The sequence below is a fragment of the Anopheles merus genome, chromosome 2L, assembly GCF_017562075.2.
Source record: "Anopheles merus strain MAF chromosome 2L, AmerM5.1, whole genome shotgun sequence".
Taxonomy (NCBI): Eukaryota; Metazoa; Arthropoda; class Insecta; order Diptera; family Culicidae; genus Anopheles; species Anopheles merus.
This window is the reverse complement of record NC_054083.1, coordinates 27,729,006-27,742,557: the sequence shown is the minus strand read 5'-3', so window position 1 is coordinate 27,742,557 and position 13,552 is coordinate 27,729,006. Positions and strand designations below refer to the sequence as shown.

Here is a 13,552-nt window from a genome sequence, read left to right as displayed (position 1 = left end):
ACGGTTGCAATGAAACTCCAACTCGTGAGAGTGAACCTCCTTTCAACTAGCCTAACTCCCTCTGTCGTCAATACTCCATATCAAACGCCTTGCCCAAGGGTCGATAGCGAATCCTGGCTCTGCCCTACGCCCGTTGCCAAACTCGAGAGCGTCTCCAGCGACTGGCTAAAGCCTACCGTCCGCAGCGCTTTCAGCCCATCGAGCAGCACAATTTCCTGCTCCCGATCCGGGCCACACTCGCACGCCACGTAGATCGAAGTGCGGGCAAACTGGAGCGGTGCCAGCAGGCGCGGTGACTCCCGCAAGCTAATGAACGCTCGCCGCTCATCGTCCGCGTGCGACTGCCGGCAGGCCAGCTCCTTCGTGTACGATTTGCTGATGTACATTACCTGCACACAGTCGGCGTGCGCAACGAACAGGCACGATTCGCGGTAGTAAAACTCCACCGGGTCCTGCAGCCAGTTCAGATTGTCGGGGCGCGACCGCCAACCGGAATCGTCCACGAAGATGCCCACCTCCCGGTAGCACAGCAGAAACTCCTGGCTGTTGATGCGGAACGCCGCCAGCGGGGCACAGTTGCGCATGTCGGCCAACGTTTTGTCCGACATGTCGAGGAACTCTTCCGCCGCGTACGTGCGCAGATCGATCTCGAAAAATTTGTCCGACCCAACGATGGCCGTATCCTTCGTGAACAGTACGGTTGACACGGGCAGTATTGTGTCGAGTCCGCGGACCGGCTTGAACCGCCCCGCCTGTCCATCGAACTTCAGAATCACAATGCGCGACGAGGTGGCCGCAATGGCGATCGCGTCCGACAGCTTCCCACCCGCCGGTATGTCCTCCATCATGCGCACAATGTGCCACGGTTCGCTGTGCGTACGGTTTGCGATCGACAGGTCGAGCACAAACGATTCCAGCTTCGGCTGCAGACAGGCGGAGGCTTGCGCACGGCTCTGCAGATGGCGCAGATCGCACTGGTAGAGATATTCGCCCTCCGAACCGATCAGTATTGCTTTCGGGATCGCGTGCGACACGGCAAACGAGCGCACGTTCGAGATGCCGCGGATGTGCACGACCTCACCCGTGTCCATGTGATAGGAGTACAGCCCCGTATCACAACCTGCAAGATAAGATGCAGAATCGGCTTAGAAAACAATTTTGTTATTAAAAGATATCCATTGCTCTTACCTAAAAGTACGACCGATTCGCTCACTTCGTAGATATCGTTCACGTACAGCTTCGGTTCGAGCCGTTTCGTTTTGAACAGCAAATCTCCCACGTACCGATCCTCTTCCGCCTTCTCCTCCGCACTGGTCATCGAAAATGCTGGGCTCTTGCGTTCTCCTCCTTGGGTCGGACCCACCGATTCAGCGTCCGTCTCCTCATCATCCCCGAGACCGAGCTCCTCGGCAAAATCGTCCAACGATTCGTTCGTTTCACCATCATCGCCGCATCCACTGACTCCGCTTCTACGCGTCGGCTCACCACAACCACTCGTCACCGACGAGCGACACTTCTGGTGCGCGGCAATACTGCACTCCGAACACTTCCAGTACGGATGGCCGGCCAGCACAAGACGATCGCAGCCCGCGCACAGTATGGTCGGATGTTTTGAGGCGGAGGACGAGCTTACGATCGTCATGTCAAAGGTATGCGCTTTCCCAGCAGCACCGGTAGCGTTCCGTTTGCCCGCTGCCGAAGTCGTACGTCGACGTGCTCCGTGCTGTTCGGCCACTTGCGTTTGCTTCTCCCTGAGATCCTCGGTTGCCTCCGATAGCGTCGCCATCTCCATCGCTAGTCGGCGCTCTTCCTTGCTAACATGTCGCCGCTCTGTTTCGACGTTTGCATCGTCCTTGCGTTGCTTTTTCTGCATCGTGTTGCCCTTTTCCGCCACGATCAAATCCGTCTTGGCGCGCAGCAACTGTTCCTTTAGCTGGCTGGTGCGTGCACGCTCCTTCTGCAGCTCGTCCTGCAGCTTCTTGTAGCTGGTGGTCGATTCTACTGGCACACCGCCGGCGGCACCAACATTAGGCACCACATTTTCCTTCCTGTCCTGGCAGGACGCCGAGGAGGAGGAGGAGGTGCCAAAGATCAGGCCGGCCAAAGTTTTCTTCTTCCGGTGCGCGTTGCACTCCTCCACCTTCGCCTGTAAGTAGTCGATCAGTTTCTTGTGCTGGGCGAGCGTCGCCTCGCTCTTGATGTCCCGCTCGGTGTAGAACGTTTTCTGCTCCTGCAGCACCCGCTTCACGTGCTCCAGCTCGGCCGTCAGCTGTTCGATCACGTTCTGCTGCTCGCGCATCTCGTTGCCCTGCTTGGTGTTGTGTTCCTTCGCCAGGAACAGGTCCGTCAGTATGCGTGCGTTCTCCTCCTTCAGGATGTAATGCTCCTGCTCGTAGTTGGCGACCACCTTTTGCAGGTTCTCCGCATCGTGATTCAGCAGCTCGATGCGCTCCTGCACCTCGTACAGGTGGCTCGTCTTCTCGATCAGCTCCTGCTGCTGCTCCACCATCTGCCGCTGCAGCTCCTCGAACTTCTTGCGCAGCTCTTCGTACTCGGCCAGCAGATGGTTCGTCTTCGATTCGCTCAGCGTTTTGCCGGACCGTTCCGCCTGCAGCTCCTGCCTAACGCGCTCGATGTCGTCGTCCTTCTCGCTGAGCCGCTTGCGCAGCGTCTCCATTTGCTCGCCGCACTCCCGGTTGCGCATCGACTCCTTCTCCAGCAGCATCTCCATTTCAGTCAGCTGCGTTTCCGTGATGCTGCACGCACCCTTCAGCATGTTAAAGTTCTTCGTAACCGCGGCCAACCGCTGCTCGAGACTCTCGCTCGCTTCCGTGGCATCCGCCAGCTCGTCCTGAGCTTCGCGCAGCTCCTTCGCGTAGCGCCCGTTCTCCACCGTCAGCAGTTTGACGCGATCGTTCAGCTGCTGCTGCTTCTGCTGGCTTTCCTTTAGCTTTTCCTCAAGCATTTGCGCCCTGGCCAAGCACTCGATCAGTTCCGTCTTCTCCGCCAGCCGGTCCTTTTCCGAGCTGCTCCACAGTTCGCGCTCCTTCCTGAGCTCATCCTTCAGCACCGACAGGTCTGCGCGCAGATCCTCGATCTGTTTGTCCCTGTTGGCGATCGTTTCCTGCTGCTGCTTCATCTTAAACTCCAGCTCTTCCTTCTCGTGCCGGACGCGTGTCACCCGATCGTCCGACTGTTCGATGCGCCGGGTCAGGATGCTCTTCTCGCCCCGCAGCGCGTCCAGCTCCTTCTCCAGCTTCCACAGCGAAAGGTTGGCGGTACGCGCCGACTGCTTGTCCAGTATGGCCTGCTCGCGGATGGCGGACAGCTTATCTTCCAAGCATTCCTTCTGCTTCTCGAGCAGCGTCTCAGCACCGGACAATCCTGTTCCACTTGCCTTCAGCTGCGCTATTACCTTCTCCAGCCGGTCGACCACCTCCTCTAGATTTTCGGCCCGTTTGCGCTGCTCATTTTCACCTTCTCTGTACGGAGGGAACGAGACGAGGCGAAGCAGAATAGATGAGCAAGAAAATGGGGGAAAAGAAGAAAAAAGAAAACAATCCAGACGATATTCAGATTATTAGCAGGCGAGCAAGCGGCGTGCGAGAATAAATGTTATGTGTGACCCCTTGCTTTCAGAACAGCAGTCATAACGGGTTTCATCCTACAGTTGGCAAAGCACGTGTAGAGAAGAGCGCAATTTGCATACCTACATGAACACGCAAGTACACACACACACACACGCGCGCGCATATACAAAGATGGCGCAAACGACGGGATCAACAAGGTAATGGATAATGGATGGCTGAGATTTCTATACATGGTTATTGCTTGTTTCAATTCCATAACTTCCCAATCGGCACAATTATACGCAGCAACAGATTAACCATAATTATCTATTCTACTCAAGCAGATGTGTTGGTTGCGATGATGATGCCGACAAGACAAGCATAGTAAAATTGGATTTGATTTAAGACAAAAATAAAATTCGCAAAAAAAAACTACATAATATGGCAAAAACCAGAATACCTTAATATCATATTCCCTGTGCTATTATAACAGTAAAACAGAGTAAAAAAAAAGTTCACCAGTTTCAAACAAATCTTCTTGACACACGCAATACGACATTTGCGGGAAGCAACCAAAGAAACCTACTAACATCTCTTCCATCATCCCTCATGGCATGCTGTAATTAAATGCCAACAAACACTCCCGAACTCATTTGCTTTTTAACGTCATTTTAGCGAGATTGCAACTAATAAATAAAGTTCAAAACTAATTTTATTCATTTCATCCCTTGTACTACAAAAGTTCGCACTCAAAATAGTCCATATCACAGTTCACTTTTATAATAATAAAAAATAATAACAAAAAAACTATAGATGACATCTTTTAAATCCATAAGAAAGTTGCCCCTGCTCACTAGACATGGGCTTGAGTAACACCATTGTTCAAACGGTACAACGGAACCTCAAAGTACTTTGCTCTACGGGGAGATAAGAAACAAAACAAACAAACAAACAATTACCCACTAAACTTTACTACTTCAAAGCTGTGTAAAAAGGCAACGTAGCTAGAGCCCTGTTAATTACTCTCAAACATTGTTGTCATAAAATAAAATCAAACTCAACTTACCTCGCTCTGATCAGATCGTTGCGCAGCTGCGCCTCCACGCTCGGCCCCGAAATGATCGTCGTCATGTCGTGCAGGCTAGAGTTGGCACTGCGGAACTCCTGCTCGTAAACCAGCGAGCTGCGGCGGCTGCTGTCCACGCTGCTGATCACCGACACCGACGTGATCTTCTCCTCCTGCAGCTTGCTGATCTCGCTGCGCAGATGGTCGTTCTTCTTCTGCATCTCTTCGCTCATCTTTTCCGAAAACTGTTTCGCCTCTCGCAGCATGTTGTTTTCCTCCAGCTGCATCGTCATCCGGCGCTTGATGTTATCCACCAGCTTCTGTTCACGCTCCGCCACAAACTTCACGTTCGATTCTTCCTCCTGCAGCCGGTCGCGCAGCTCGCGCACCTCCGCCTCCAGCTCCGCCCGCTGTTCCTTCTCCGCCTTCCATTTCGTCTTCAGCTCTGCTATCTTGGCATCGTACGTTGCCATCAGCTCCTGCTGGCTGCGGTCGAGATTTTCCTTGTCCGCCATCAGCTTGTCCTTGGACTTTTTCAGCAGCTCTTTGTAGTTTTCCACCGACGCCTGCAGATGCTGACACTCGTCCAGCCGCGCCATTAGTTCGGTGGACAGCTCGCGCAGCTTGTCGTTGGCGCCGGCCAGTTCCGTCTTCTTTTCCGCCAGCTGTCGCTCGTACGCTTGGTCCGAGGCCTGCTTTGCTTTCTCCCACTTTTTGTACGTCTGCTTCACGACATCGGCGATCGTGGCGTCGTTCTTGAGACGCTCTTCCTTTTCGATCTTCAAACCGTTGCGCAACGTTTTGTTCTCCGTCCGGGTGGCGGCCAGTTCGGCCGTTTTCTCCTTCAGCAGCTCCTTCATGCGCTCGAGCTCTTTTTTCGTTTCGTCCAGTATCTTGCTGTGCGCCGTTATGGAGACAATCCTACGATCCCGCTCGAGCACGTCCTTCTGCAGCCGATGGATTTCGCCGCTGTGCTCTTTCAAGCGACGCTCCTGCTCCTTCACCTTTGCTGCCAACCGGGCTGCCTTCATGTGTTCGTCCGTATCGCGGTACACCGCGGTCGAATCCGGCTCCTCGTACACGTAACTGTAGCCGAGGTAGGGCAGATCGTGTCCGGAGAATTCGTTCATCCGGGCAATGTTGTACGTTGGCTTCCGGCCAAGCATTGCCTTACGTTTGGCCGTTTTGTCTACGTCGTCAAAGTTGGACGTATCGTCATCGCTGCTGACGGTTGGTATGATCGGTGGAATCATGTACCGCAAACGGTCCCAGTTCAGATCACGGAAGAACGGATGCCGCACTATCTCCGGGTACGAGATACGGTTGGACACGTTCGTAACCAGCCGATCGAGCAAATCCCGATAGCTCGTTGAGATGGAAACGTGCGCCGGGAAGGTTAGCTTCCTACCAATACGCCCCTCGCAATGTTCCAGTATCTTCGAGTAGGTTTCGTTCACGTTCACCCCATGGAAGGGCGTTTGCTCGGTTATGAACTCGTACCCGATGATGCCCATCGACCAGAAGTCGCAGGTGACGTCGTGTTTCGCACTGTTCACGGTGCGGCTAATGGTCGACAGGGTTTGCAGCAGCTCGGGCGCAATGTAGTCCGGCGTGCCGACGGGCATCGGGCTCGACACGCTTCCATCGTCGTTGATGGCGGTCGCGTTTCCAAAATCGGCCAGCTTCAGATGCCCGAAACGATCGAGCAAAATGTTCTCCGGCTTAATGTCTCGGTGCACGTACCCCAGCGTGTGCAGGCTGTGCAGCGCGGCAGTCAGTTCAGCCAGGTAGAACTGTGCGAGCTCTTCGTCGAACACACCGACGCGTATCATTAGGCTCAGCAAATCGCCCCCGGGTAGAAACTCCATCACCAGATACAGACTGTGCGCGTCCTGGAACGCGTACTGAAGCGGCGTAATCCAGTCGGAGCGACGCGTAGCCATTATGTCCCGCTCGGTTCGTACCTGTATCGACGAGACAGCCTCCTTCATCATCTTCTTCATCGCGTACAGCTGCTTTGTGTGTCGTTCGGCCACAAGCTAATGGAAGGAATGAACGAACAAAAGGAAGGTTACTAAGATTAGCTAAGGGGAGTCATCAAAGGGCTGCATTTTCCCTCAACTTACATGAACTTCCCCAAAGTAACCTTTGCCGATGAGACATTTTACATCGAAATCATGTACATTCACTCGCCTCTCTCGCGTTTCCTGTATGATTGGACGATCTGCAGCGTGATGAAACAACGAAAATAGCAATAAAAGCGTTAATAAAACGTTCGTACTGCGCACGTTCACTTTACTTACATTTCGTGACAAAGTCAGCGATGTTCTTGTCCTTTTTCTTGATTGCATCTTTGCTACATTCGTCGTACAGCACAAGCAACGAATCGAGCAGCCCTTCCCGACTGAGCGCAACATCCAGAAGGGCACTATCCGCTGCATCCTTCCTTTCGTGGGACGAGGCGTCCGCCCCCGTTCCACCATTCGAGCGACCCAGAATCAAATCATTGAGACGCGCCGTTCGCACGGCTATCGTTTTTGGTTCCTTCTCAAACTTGGACATCTTGAAACGATCTTGTCCCTATCACCCAGTTAGCAAGTGTGAAAATATACCCCAAAAAAGCTAAAGTATACCCCGTTAAACTTTGTCGAGCGAGTCTTCAGCTCGGCTTACAACTATTCACACATTTTACAGCTGGCGCGGATAATTAGCGCGTAGAAAACTTTATCCTTGCACAGCAGCACACGCACTCACGACGCGCTGATGTTTACCGGTTGTGTCGCTTCGGTTTTTCAGACTCCGAAAAACCGTTGGCTTTGCTGGGCAGTGCTGCCAGAGAGCGAGAGCGCGCCTTTTTCATCAACTGTCAAACACGCTGTCACAGCTGGAATCGATGTTCAATTATTTTTTTCATTCAAAGCCTACACGTGTCTCCAATAATTAAACACATTAAATTTTTAATCATTATTTTATTTACACTCTTTTCTATTATATTTCTGACTTCAAACTTAACCAAAAGCCTTTAAAACCCTTTGTGCGAGTTTGAAAGCAAATAATCGATCAACTGAAACTGACAACCATCGACCGCAGTCAAACGTCAACGGACAATAAGCAGGAGGTACATATTGTTGTTGTTGGTGTTGCTATCTTCCTCGCGCTAATAGTTTACCTTGCTCGCCTACCGCACACACGCACACACACCTGCCCTGCGTTGCACGTAGGCGAAAACGGGCCGTCTATATATGGGTTTCCTGCTTGTTCCCGCACACTCCTGTCGGCCATGTTTTCGGACGGCGCAGTCCTTTATAAGTTCTAAACAAAGTGTAACCCGCTCCGCCATCAGCCGTCGGTGCCGTAGGTGCGATTGAAAGAACATCCGACCGCTGCAGAACGACCGGAAGAACGCACAAAATGCGGCACGGAACTGGCTTGCCTCCAGTCCGTCCTTGTTGAGCAGCTGCTGCGCCATCAGAAACACAACACAACTCCAGCGTCATCGTCGCCGTCTCGCCTTCGACAAGCGTAATGTATGTTAATGAGTCTCTTCATCTGCCGCTCCGTTTAGCGTACAGCGTTTCCTCTGTCCCACTACAGCAGGTGTGAAAATCGGAGAGTCCGTCGATTGTTGTTCTAGCGGTGTAACGCCTTGCTTCGTTACAACGGAATAACAGCGCAGCGACAACTGATCGGACGGAAACTCCGTCCCGCGGGGACCTGCCTATTTGGTCGGCTGCAGTGAAATCAAACAGCCCCATCAAACAGCATCAGTTCATCTAAGTATGCTCTCCAGCAGTAGAAGCATAGCGACAAAGAAAGCGTAGAACGGTCCCGGATCATCTAGTCAGCGGAATCATAACAATCGACTAGCAGCTGCAGTCCACGGCTTCGCAGAAAGAACAAAGCCAAGATGAGCCAGCAGAACGGTAGCGGCAATCGTGGCCACCACGGCAAGGATTCGGCCAAGCGGTTCTCCATACACGACGCGTTCGAGGAGGAAACGGACGAGGTAATTAAGGTGTACGGCTCGACCGTCATCAGTACACCGATGCGGGCGAAGGCGCGCTCCCCGGACGATGTGTCGATTAGAATACACGATCAAAGGTAAGTTGGGGTCGATGTAGTAGCAGATGCTAACGCTTCCGCTTCCGGGTGTCTTTCCAAGGGTGTACATGGGCAGTAGTGTTAGTATTGGTAGCGGTGGTGGTAGTAACAGAGAGTAGCAAAGAGGAAGAAACACACTACAATCGATAATTGTGTAGACTGTACTATGGGTATATTAGCATTCTGGTATCTCTTTTCTCTCCTTCTCGTTCTCTTCCTCTTTCTTTATTACCTTCTCTTTACACCTTCATGCAAATGTTGTTGCGCTCCTTGTTGCTTCGTCCAATTCCCGTGGACTTCCTGTGGGTGTTGGTTGGTTGGTTGGTTGTGTTCTGTCCTATCTGCCCGTGCCGGCATCGCTGGATCGCTGCTGCTAAACCCCGTAACTGTAATGCCAACATAAACACGCATACACACATACACACAACGCACACCTGTACGCATACGCACTGCCCCCACTCCACATACATACACACACACACACACTCATGCATCAAACTACAAAACAAAACATGCAAACCGCTGCTGCGCTGGAACCTGCAACCCACCATTGCGGCCTCCCCACCCCCACACCTGTGCTGGGTCGGACGCGTTTCTGTGTGCGTGTGTGTGTTTGTGCGCTGGTGTGTATGTAGTAATCGAGCTCATCTAAAGTACACCGATGATACCACCTCCAGGGATAGTGATTCGCTGATACAGGAGTACGGGCACCTGTCGGCGAGCGAATCGTACACCTACTGCTGGCGGCACCCGAAGGTGCGGGAAAACTGGCGCACGGTGCTGGCCGCATTCGCCCTGCTGATCATCGGCATCGGACTGATCGTGATGGGTGCGTACGCGCTGGTCGAACCACACAACGGATCGCAGGCGGCCGTGTTTTTCGTCGCCGGCTTCATCTGCTTCGTCCCCGGCGCGTACCACGTCGTGTACATCTGGCTGGCGGCCCGCGGCTACCGAGGATTCGACTTCTACCACCTACCGCTTTTCACGTAATAAGTGTGTGTACGTGTGTGTGTGTGTGTGTGTAAAATGGAACACCAGCGCGGGAAGGAAGTACGCCGGCAGTAAGAGGTGAGGCCGAATTTTCGACTGTGCGTTCGGGGTTTCGGGGGAAGGCCAGGGTCAACGGCGGCAGGGGCAGGGCCACGCCATTTAGCTTAGGTTTTGCGGCAGTTTTATAGAATTACTTACGATAACAACGGGCAAAAGACTTGAGAACAAGCGGTTTGTTCGCGGTTTACCTTTTTCTACGCTACGCTATCTTGTTTTCGTACGCCGAGAAAGGATCTAGTAGGCTAGTAGTGAGAGATAACCTGTAAAAGAATCATCACGTGTTTCTTTCCCAAAGCATAATGTGAAGAATGGCGAATGATGATGATGATAGGCCCCGCATAGATGTACTGTTGTTGTGAATTCATGAGTGGCTCACAGCACCACGCTCACAGGGCGAGCATATTGCACACACAACAACACCATCCCGTCCGTTGCTAGCGTCTTCCAGCGTACACTCGCGCACCCCCTCCACAACAACAACAACAAAAAGGTCCCATATTTTGTATGCACACTACCGAACTAGGAAGGGATACATTATTTTTGATTGTATAAAATCAAGCGACAGTAAAACAACAAAACCGACCACACAGTTAGAAGGTTCAACCGAAACGGCGCCTAAGCTTATTATAAAAAAAAGTACTCTTTCACAAAAACGGGGCGATTCACCGCACTGTGCGCGTGAAAGCACCTGTTTCGAAGTCATCCTGCAACGCGCTCGGTCCATTTCTTTGCGTGCCATTGTATTATACTTTTTTTTTATTGCTATTTCTCCCGGGAGAAATATAAGTAGGCTGAGAAGGGAAAACAATATTGACCAATGCATCTCAAAGGTTTAATAGATTTGCAGCGCGAGCTTTACCATGGTTACAGGAGGAACGGTTTTGTTTACACTACAGCTAAACGTGTCTATATTGCACTACACAAACATTTGAAAAACAAACATGCTACATACGACGTGATTTAAATATTAGCAGACATTTACAGCATCATACAATTTCCGATGCAAAACAAGGCGGCGCGAGCAAATAGGTAGGAATTAGGAGAACGGAAGAGGTATCGGAATTGTCCAAAACTCTGTGGTGAAATCAAATGCGAATGCGAAAAATAAGCAAACAATGCTGAGGAGGTCAGAAAGACTTGTTAACGCTAGCATCATTATAATAATTATTATTGCTACTACTACTACTATCCCTTTAGTAGTTCGCTTGCTAATCGATGACTAGGGCGTTGATGCAGCTGAAGTGCTTATATACATATATGCTGTGTAAAAGAGAAAGGATGGGTGGTTGTAATGAGGTCTTATCTTTAGTATTGCGAGGTTTTGGGGCTCAATACACACATACACATATTTATATTTATAGTAGATGCGCTGTAAACCGGAAACGGGATGAATTCCCCCCCCCCCCACAACTCTATTCGGAACCAAATTTTTGTATCAAAACAATCAAACTGGCATATTTTTGCACTACACCACCATTACCCATCCCTATATTAGGCATGTAAAGTCGAGAAGAATACAATACGAGCTCTCTTTAAACAAAAAAGCAAACAGGCCTAGATGCTGTAATCCACAAATTTGATAGATAGCTGTAAATCGTTTACTTTACTAACACACCGATTTACTGCAAATTTAATTGCAATTTATGGGCAACCACCAAACGAAAAAAGCAAAGTGCAAGATGGAAGGTAGTCGCTTACGCTCGATAACGCTTTCATTGCTGCCGGGGGAAAAACAAACAAACAAAAACAATGGCAAATCGGGGGCCACCGTGCTTTATCTAAGGCGTATTGGTTTACCTTTTGGTTCTGGATTGGAACTGAAATGGGTAAAAACAAAAATCGACCACCGGGAAGGCATCGGGTGACGATGGTTTTGTTAATTCCTGTAACCGTCAACAACATTACTATTTGTGATAAAACTCTGAGCGGAAGGTGAATGATGAAATACGATACGAAAAGAAAAACGGCAGTCGGAAAGTGGGAAAACAAGAGAACTGATGATGGTGTTGTAGGACGACGCTTGGATTAGTACGATTAACTAACTAGCTACAACAAAACAGTTAATGTTTCCCTGTGTTTTTTGCTCACATTCTCCACTAATACGCGCGAAGACCTTTGTATTTATATATATACACTTATAATCAAACAATATTTACGTTTCCTTTGTAATCTATCCCACTGCACGAAATACGTAATTTTTGCTACTTTGCGTTAAGGTAACGGCTACAGACATACAACTGTTCGAACATTTTATTTAAAAACGTACAGCAACCAAGTGCAGCAATAAGCTTGCAGGAAAGGGTGTAAAGTAAAGTAAAGCATGGGATTTATTGGAAACAAAATAACATCTTAAAACACCGTATAAAAAAGAGCTTTAACTAAACTGTTCCCGTATTGGCACACCCACACAAACACGATGATAAAAAAACGAAACAAAAGCTACAATTGGATAGAATGAAAATGCAATAAATTAGGTGCAATTAAAAAAAATCACACATACACACACTAACATAAAAACTAAGCCGAAAAGAGTCAAACCGATGAAAAGGAGACAATTTTTACACGTACACTTTACATGCACGAAAAACCGAAATCAAAAATATAAAAGTTCATTCATTTCCATTGCAAAATAAATAGGAAATCGAGAGCAGCGAAGGAGACGAGAGAAAAGAGAGAGGAAAAAAGGTTGCAAATGGTTACAGCGAGAATACTCAAAGCAAGTAGCGCGAATTAGATGCGAATTACATATTACATTAAATGCATAAACACCCTTTATACGACACTTTCCTCAAAATCAGTATGATAGAGAAGAGGGCACCATTGGCGCTGGTATAGGGGCATAGTTAAAGGAAAAGGAAAAGATTCACTTTAAACGTAAACCACCCTCCCTGACCTTCCGGTTGTGGAGATGGGGGGTTGGGGACTGGCCGCTTTGTAACATGATAGCACACACATGGCGCGGTGTATTTAAATGACTATTATTATTATTATTATTATTATTATTAATATATTATATTATTACTAGTGACTTTAAATAAAAAGTTTTATAAAACAGAGGATTGGTGTAAGCCGAAGTATTTCTGAATGTTTATTTACCCCCCCCCCCCCCCCCCCCCCCCCGGGATCTTAATTTAATTAATCGTTTACGCTTTCACCAAACACCTCAGTGACTGCGGCAGTGCGGCGATAAACGGACTGCAGTGTGAATCCGATTTGTTCCCTCAAATTAGCATGTAATGATATTATAATATCGCCTCCTTCTTGGGCAATAGTTATTTTATCACCGATTTGTCCCTTTCCGTGGAAAGTCACACGTCACCATGACGCCATGACGGAAACACACTGCGCAAAGCATCCCAGTAAGCCTGGCGCAAAAAAAGCCCCGATTGCGTGCGGTTTGCGTGCTCAATGCTGCTGCTGCTGCTTGCTCCCTCGACGGTTTGGAGGGGGACCTATGCATAGCAAATGACTGTGGTCAAAGCTGGGCACCGTGAGGAAAGCGAATTAATTATATTTGAAAAACAAAGCAGAAGCGTGCACAAAACAGTAGCCCTCCTCTCGATAGCTTTTGGCCGAACCGAAACCGTGCGCTTAACGGAAGTATCGCGTGCTCCATGACCATTGGCTACTGCGGCAGTTGAAGGGAGAAACGCGTGTGTTTGCTGTGTGGACGGACCGACCACTGCTGCACAGCATTTGCACACATGATGCTGGTTGGTGCTGCCGTGTGCCCATGTGCAATTGCAGCTTTTGCAGCGAAAAA

General features: G+C 49.8%; 2 protein-coding genes across 4 annotated transcripts in view; one reads left to right on the top strand and one right to left on the bottom strand.

Annotated features, from left to right (window-relative positions):
* LOC121592312 (citron rho-interacting kinase) overlaps window positions 1–7,440 on the bottom strand; it is a 7,569-nt gene extending 129 nt beyond the window's left edge. Inside the window, exons 1-5 of the mRNA XM_041913711.1 lie at window positions 6,939–7,440; window positions 6,762–6,859; window positions 4,636–6,674; window positions 1,189–3,482; window positions 1–1,120 (exon numbers count right to left, since the gene is read on the bottom strand). The exon at window positions 1–1,120 is cut by the window's left edge and continues 129 nt beyond it. Of these exons, the coding sequence (XP_041769645.1) occupies window positions 81–1,120; window positions 1,189–3,482; window positions 4,636–6,674; window positions 6,762–6,859; window positions 6,939–7,197 (5,730 nt within the window). The 5' untranslated portion in view covers window positions 7,198–7,440 and the 3' untranslated portion in view covers window positions 1–80. The remainder of the gene's footprint in view (window positions 1,121–1,188; window positions 3,483–4,635; window positions 6,675–6,761; window positions 6,860–6,938) is intronic.
* A 232-nt stretch (window positions 7,441–7,672) lies between these two features.
* On the top strand, window positions 7,673–11,622 carry LOC121592826 (transmembrane protein 134). 3 transcript variants are annotated; one of them, XM_041914648.1, is made up of 3 exons: window positions 7,673–8,162; window positions 8,233–8,736; window positions 9,372–11,622. In XM_041914648.1, the coding sequence occupies exons 2-3, from the start codon at window positions 8,543–8,545 to the stop codon at window positions 9,727–9,729; spliced, it is 552 nt and encodes a 183-aa protein (XP_041770582.1). In that variant the 5' UTR covers window positions 7,673–8,162; window positions 8,233–8,542; the 3' UTR covers window positions 9,730–11,622. The 3 variants fall into 3 exon arrangements, with proteins under 3 accessions (XP_041770582.1, XP_041770581.1, XP_041770583.1); XM_041914647.1 differs by having other exon boundaries at window positions 8,230–8,736; XM_041914649.1 differs by having other exon boundaries at window positions 7,683–8,162; window positions 8,230–8,736; window positions 9,414–11,622.
* Window positions 11,623–13,552: the final 1,930 nt, after the last annotated feature.

Bases quoted from the DNA above. Each gene is read 5' to 3' on its own strand.
- LOC121592826 (XM_041914648.1), top strand. From the start codon at position 8,543: ATGAGCCAGCAGAACGGTAGCGGCAATCGTGGCCACCACGGCAAGGAT. The intron at 8,737-9,371 runs GTAAGTTGGGGT...GTGTGTATGTAG, and splicing joins ATTAGAATACACGATCAAAG to TAATCGAGCTCATCTAAAGT.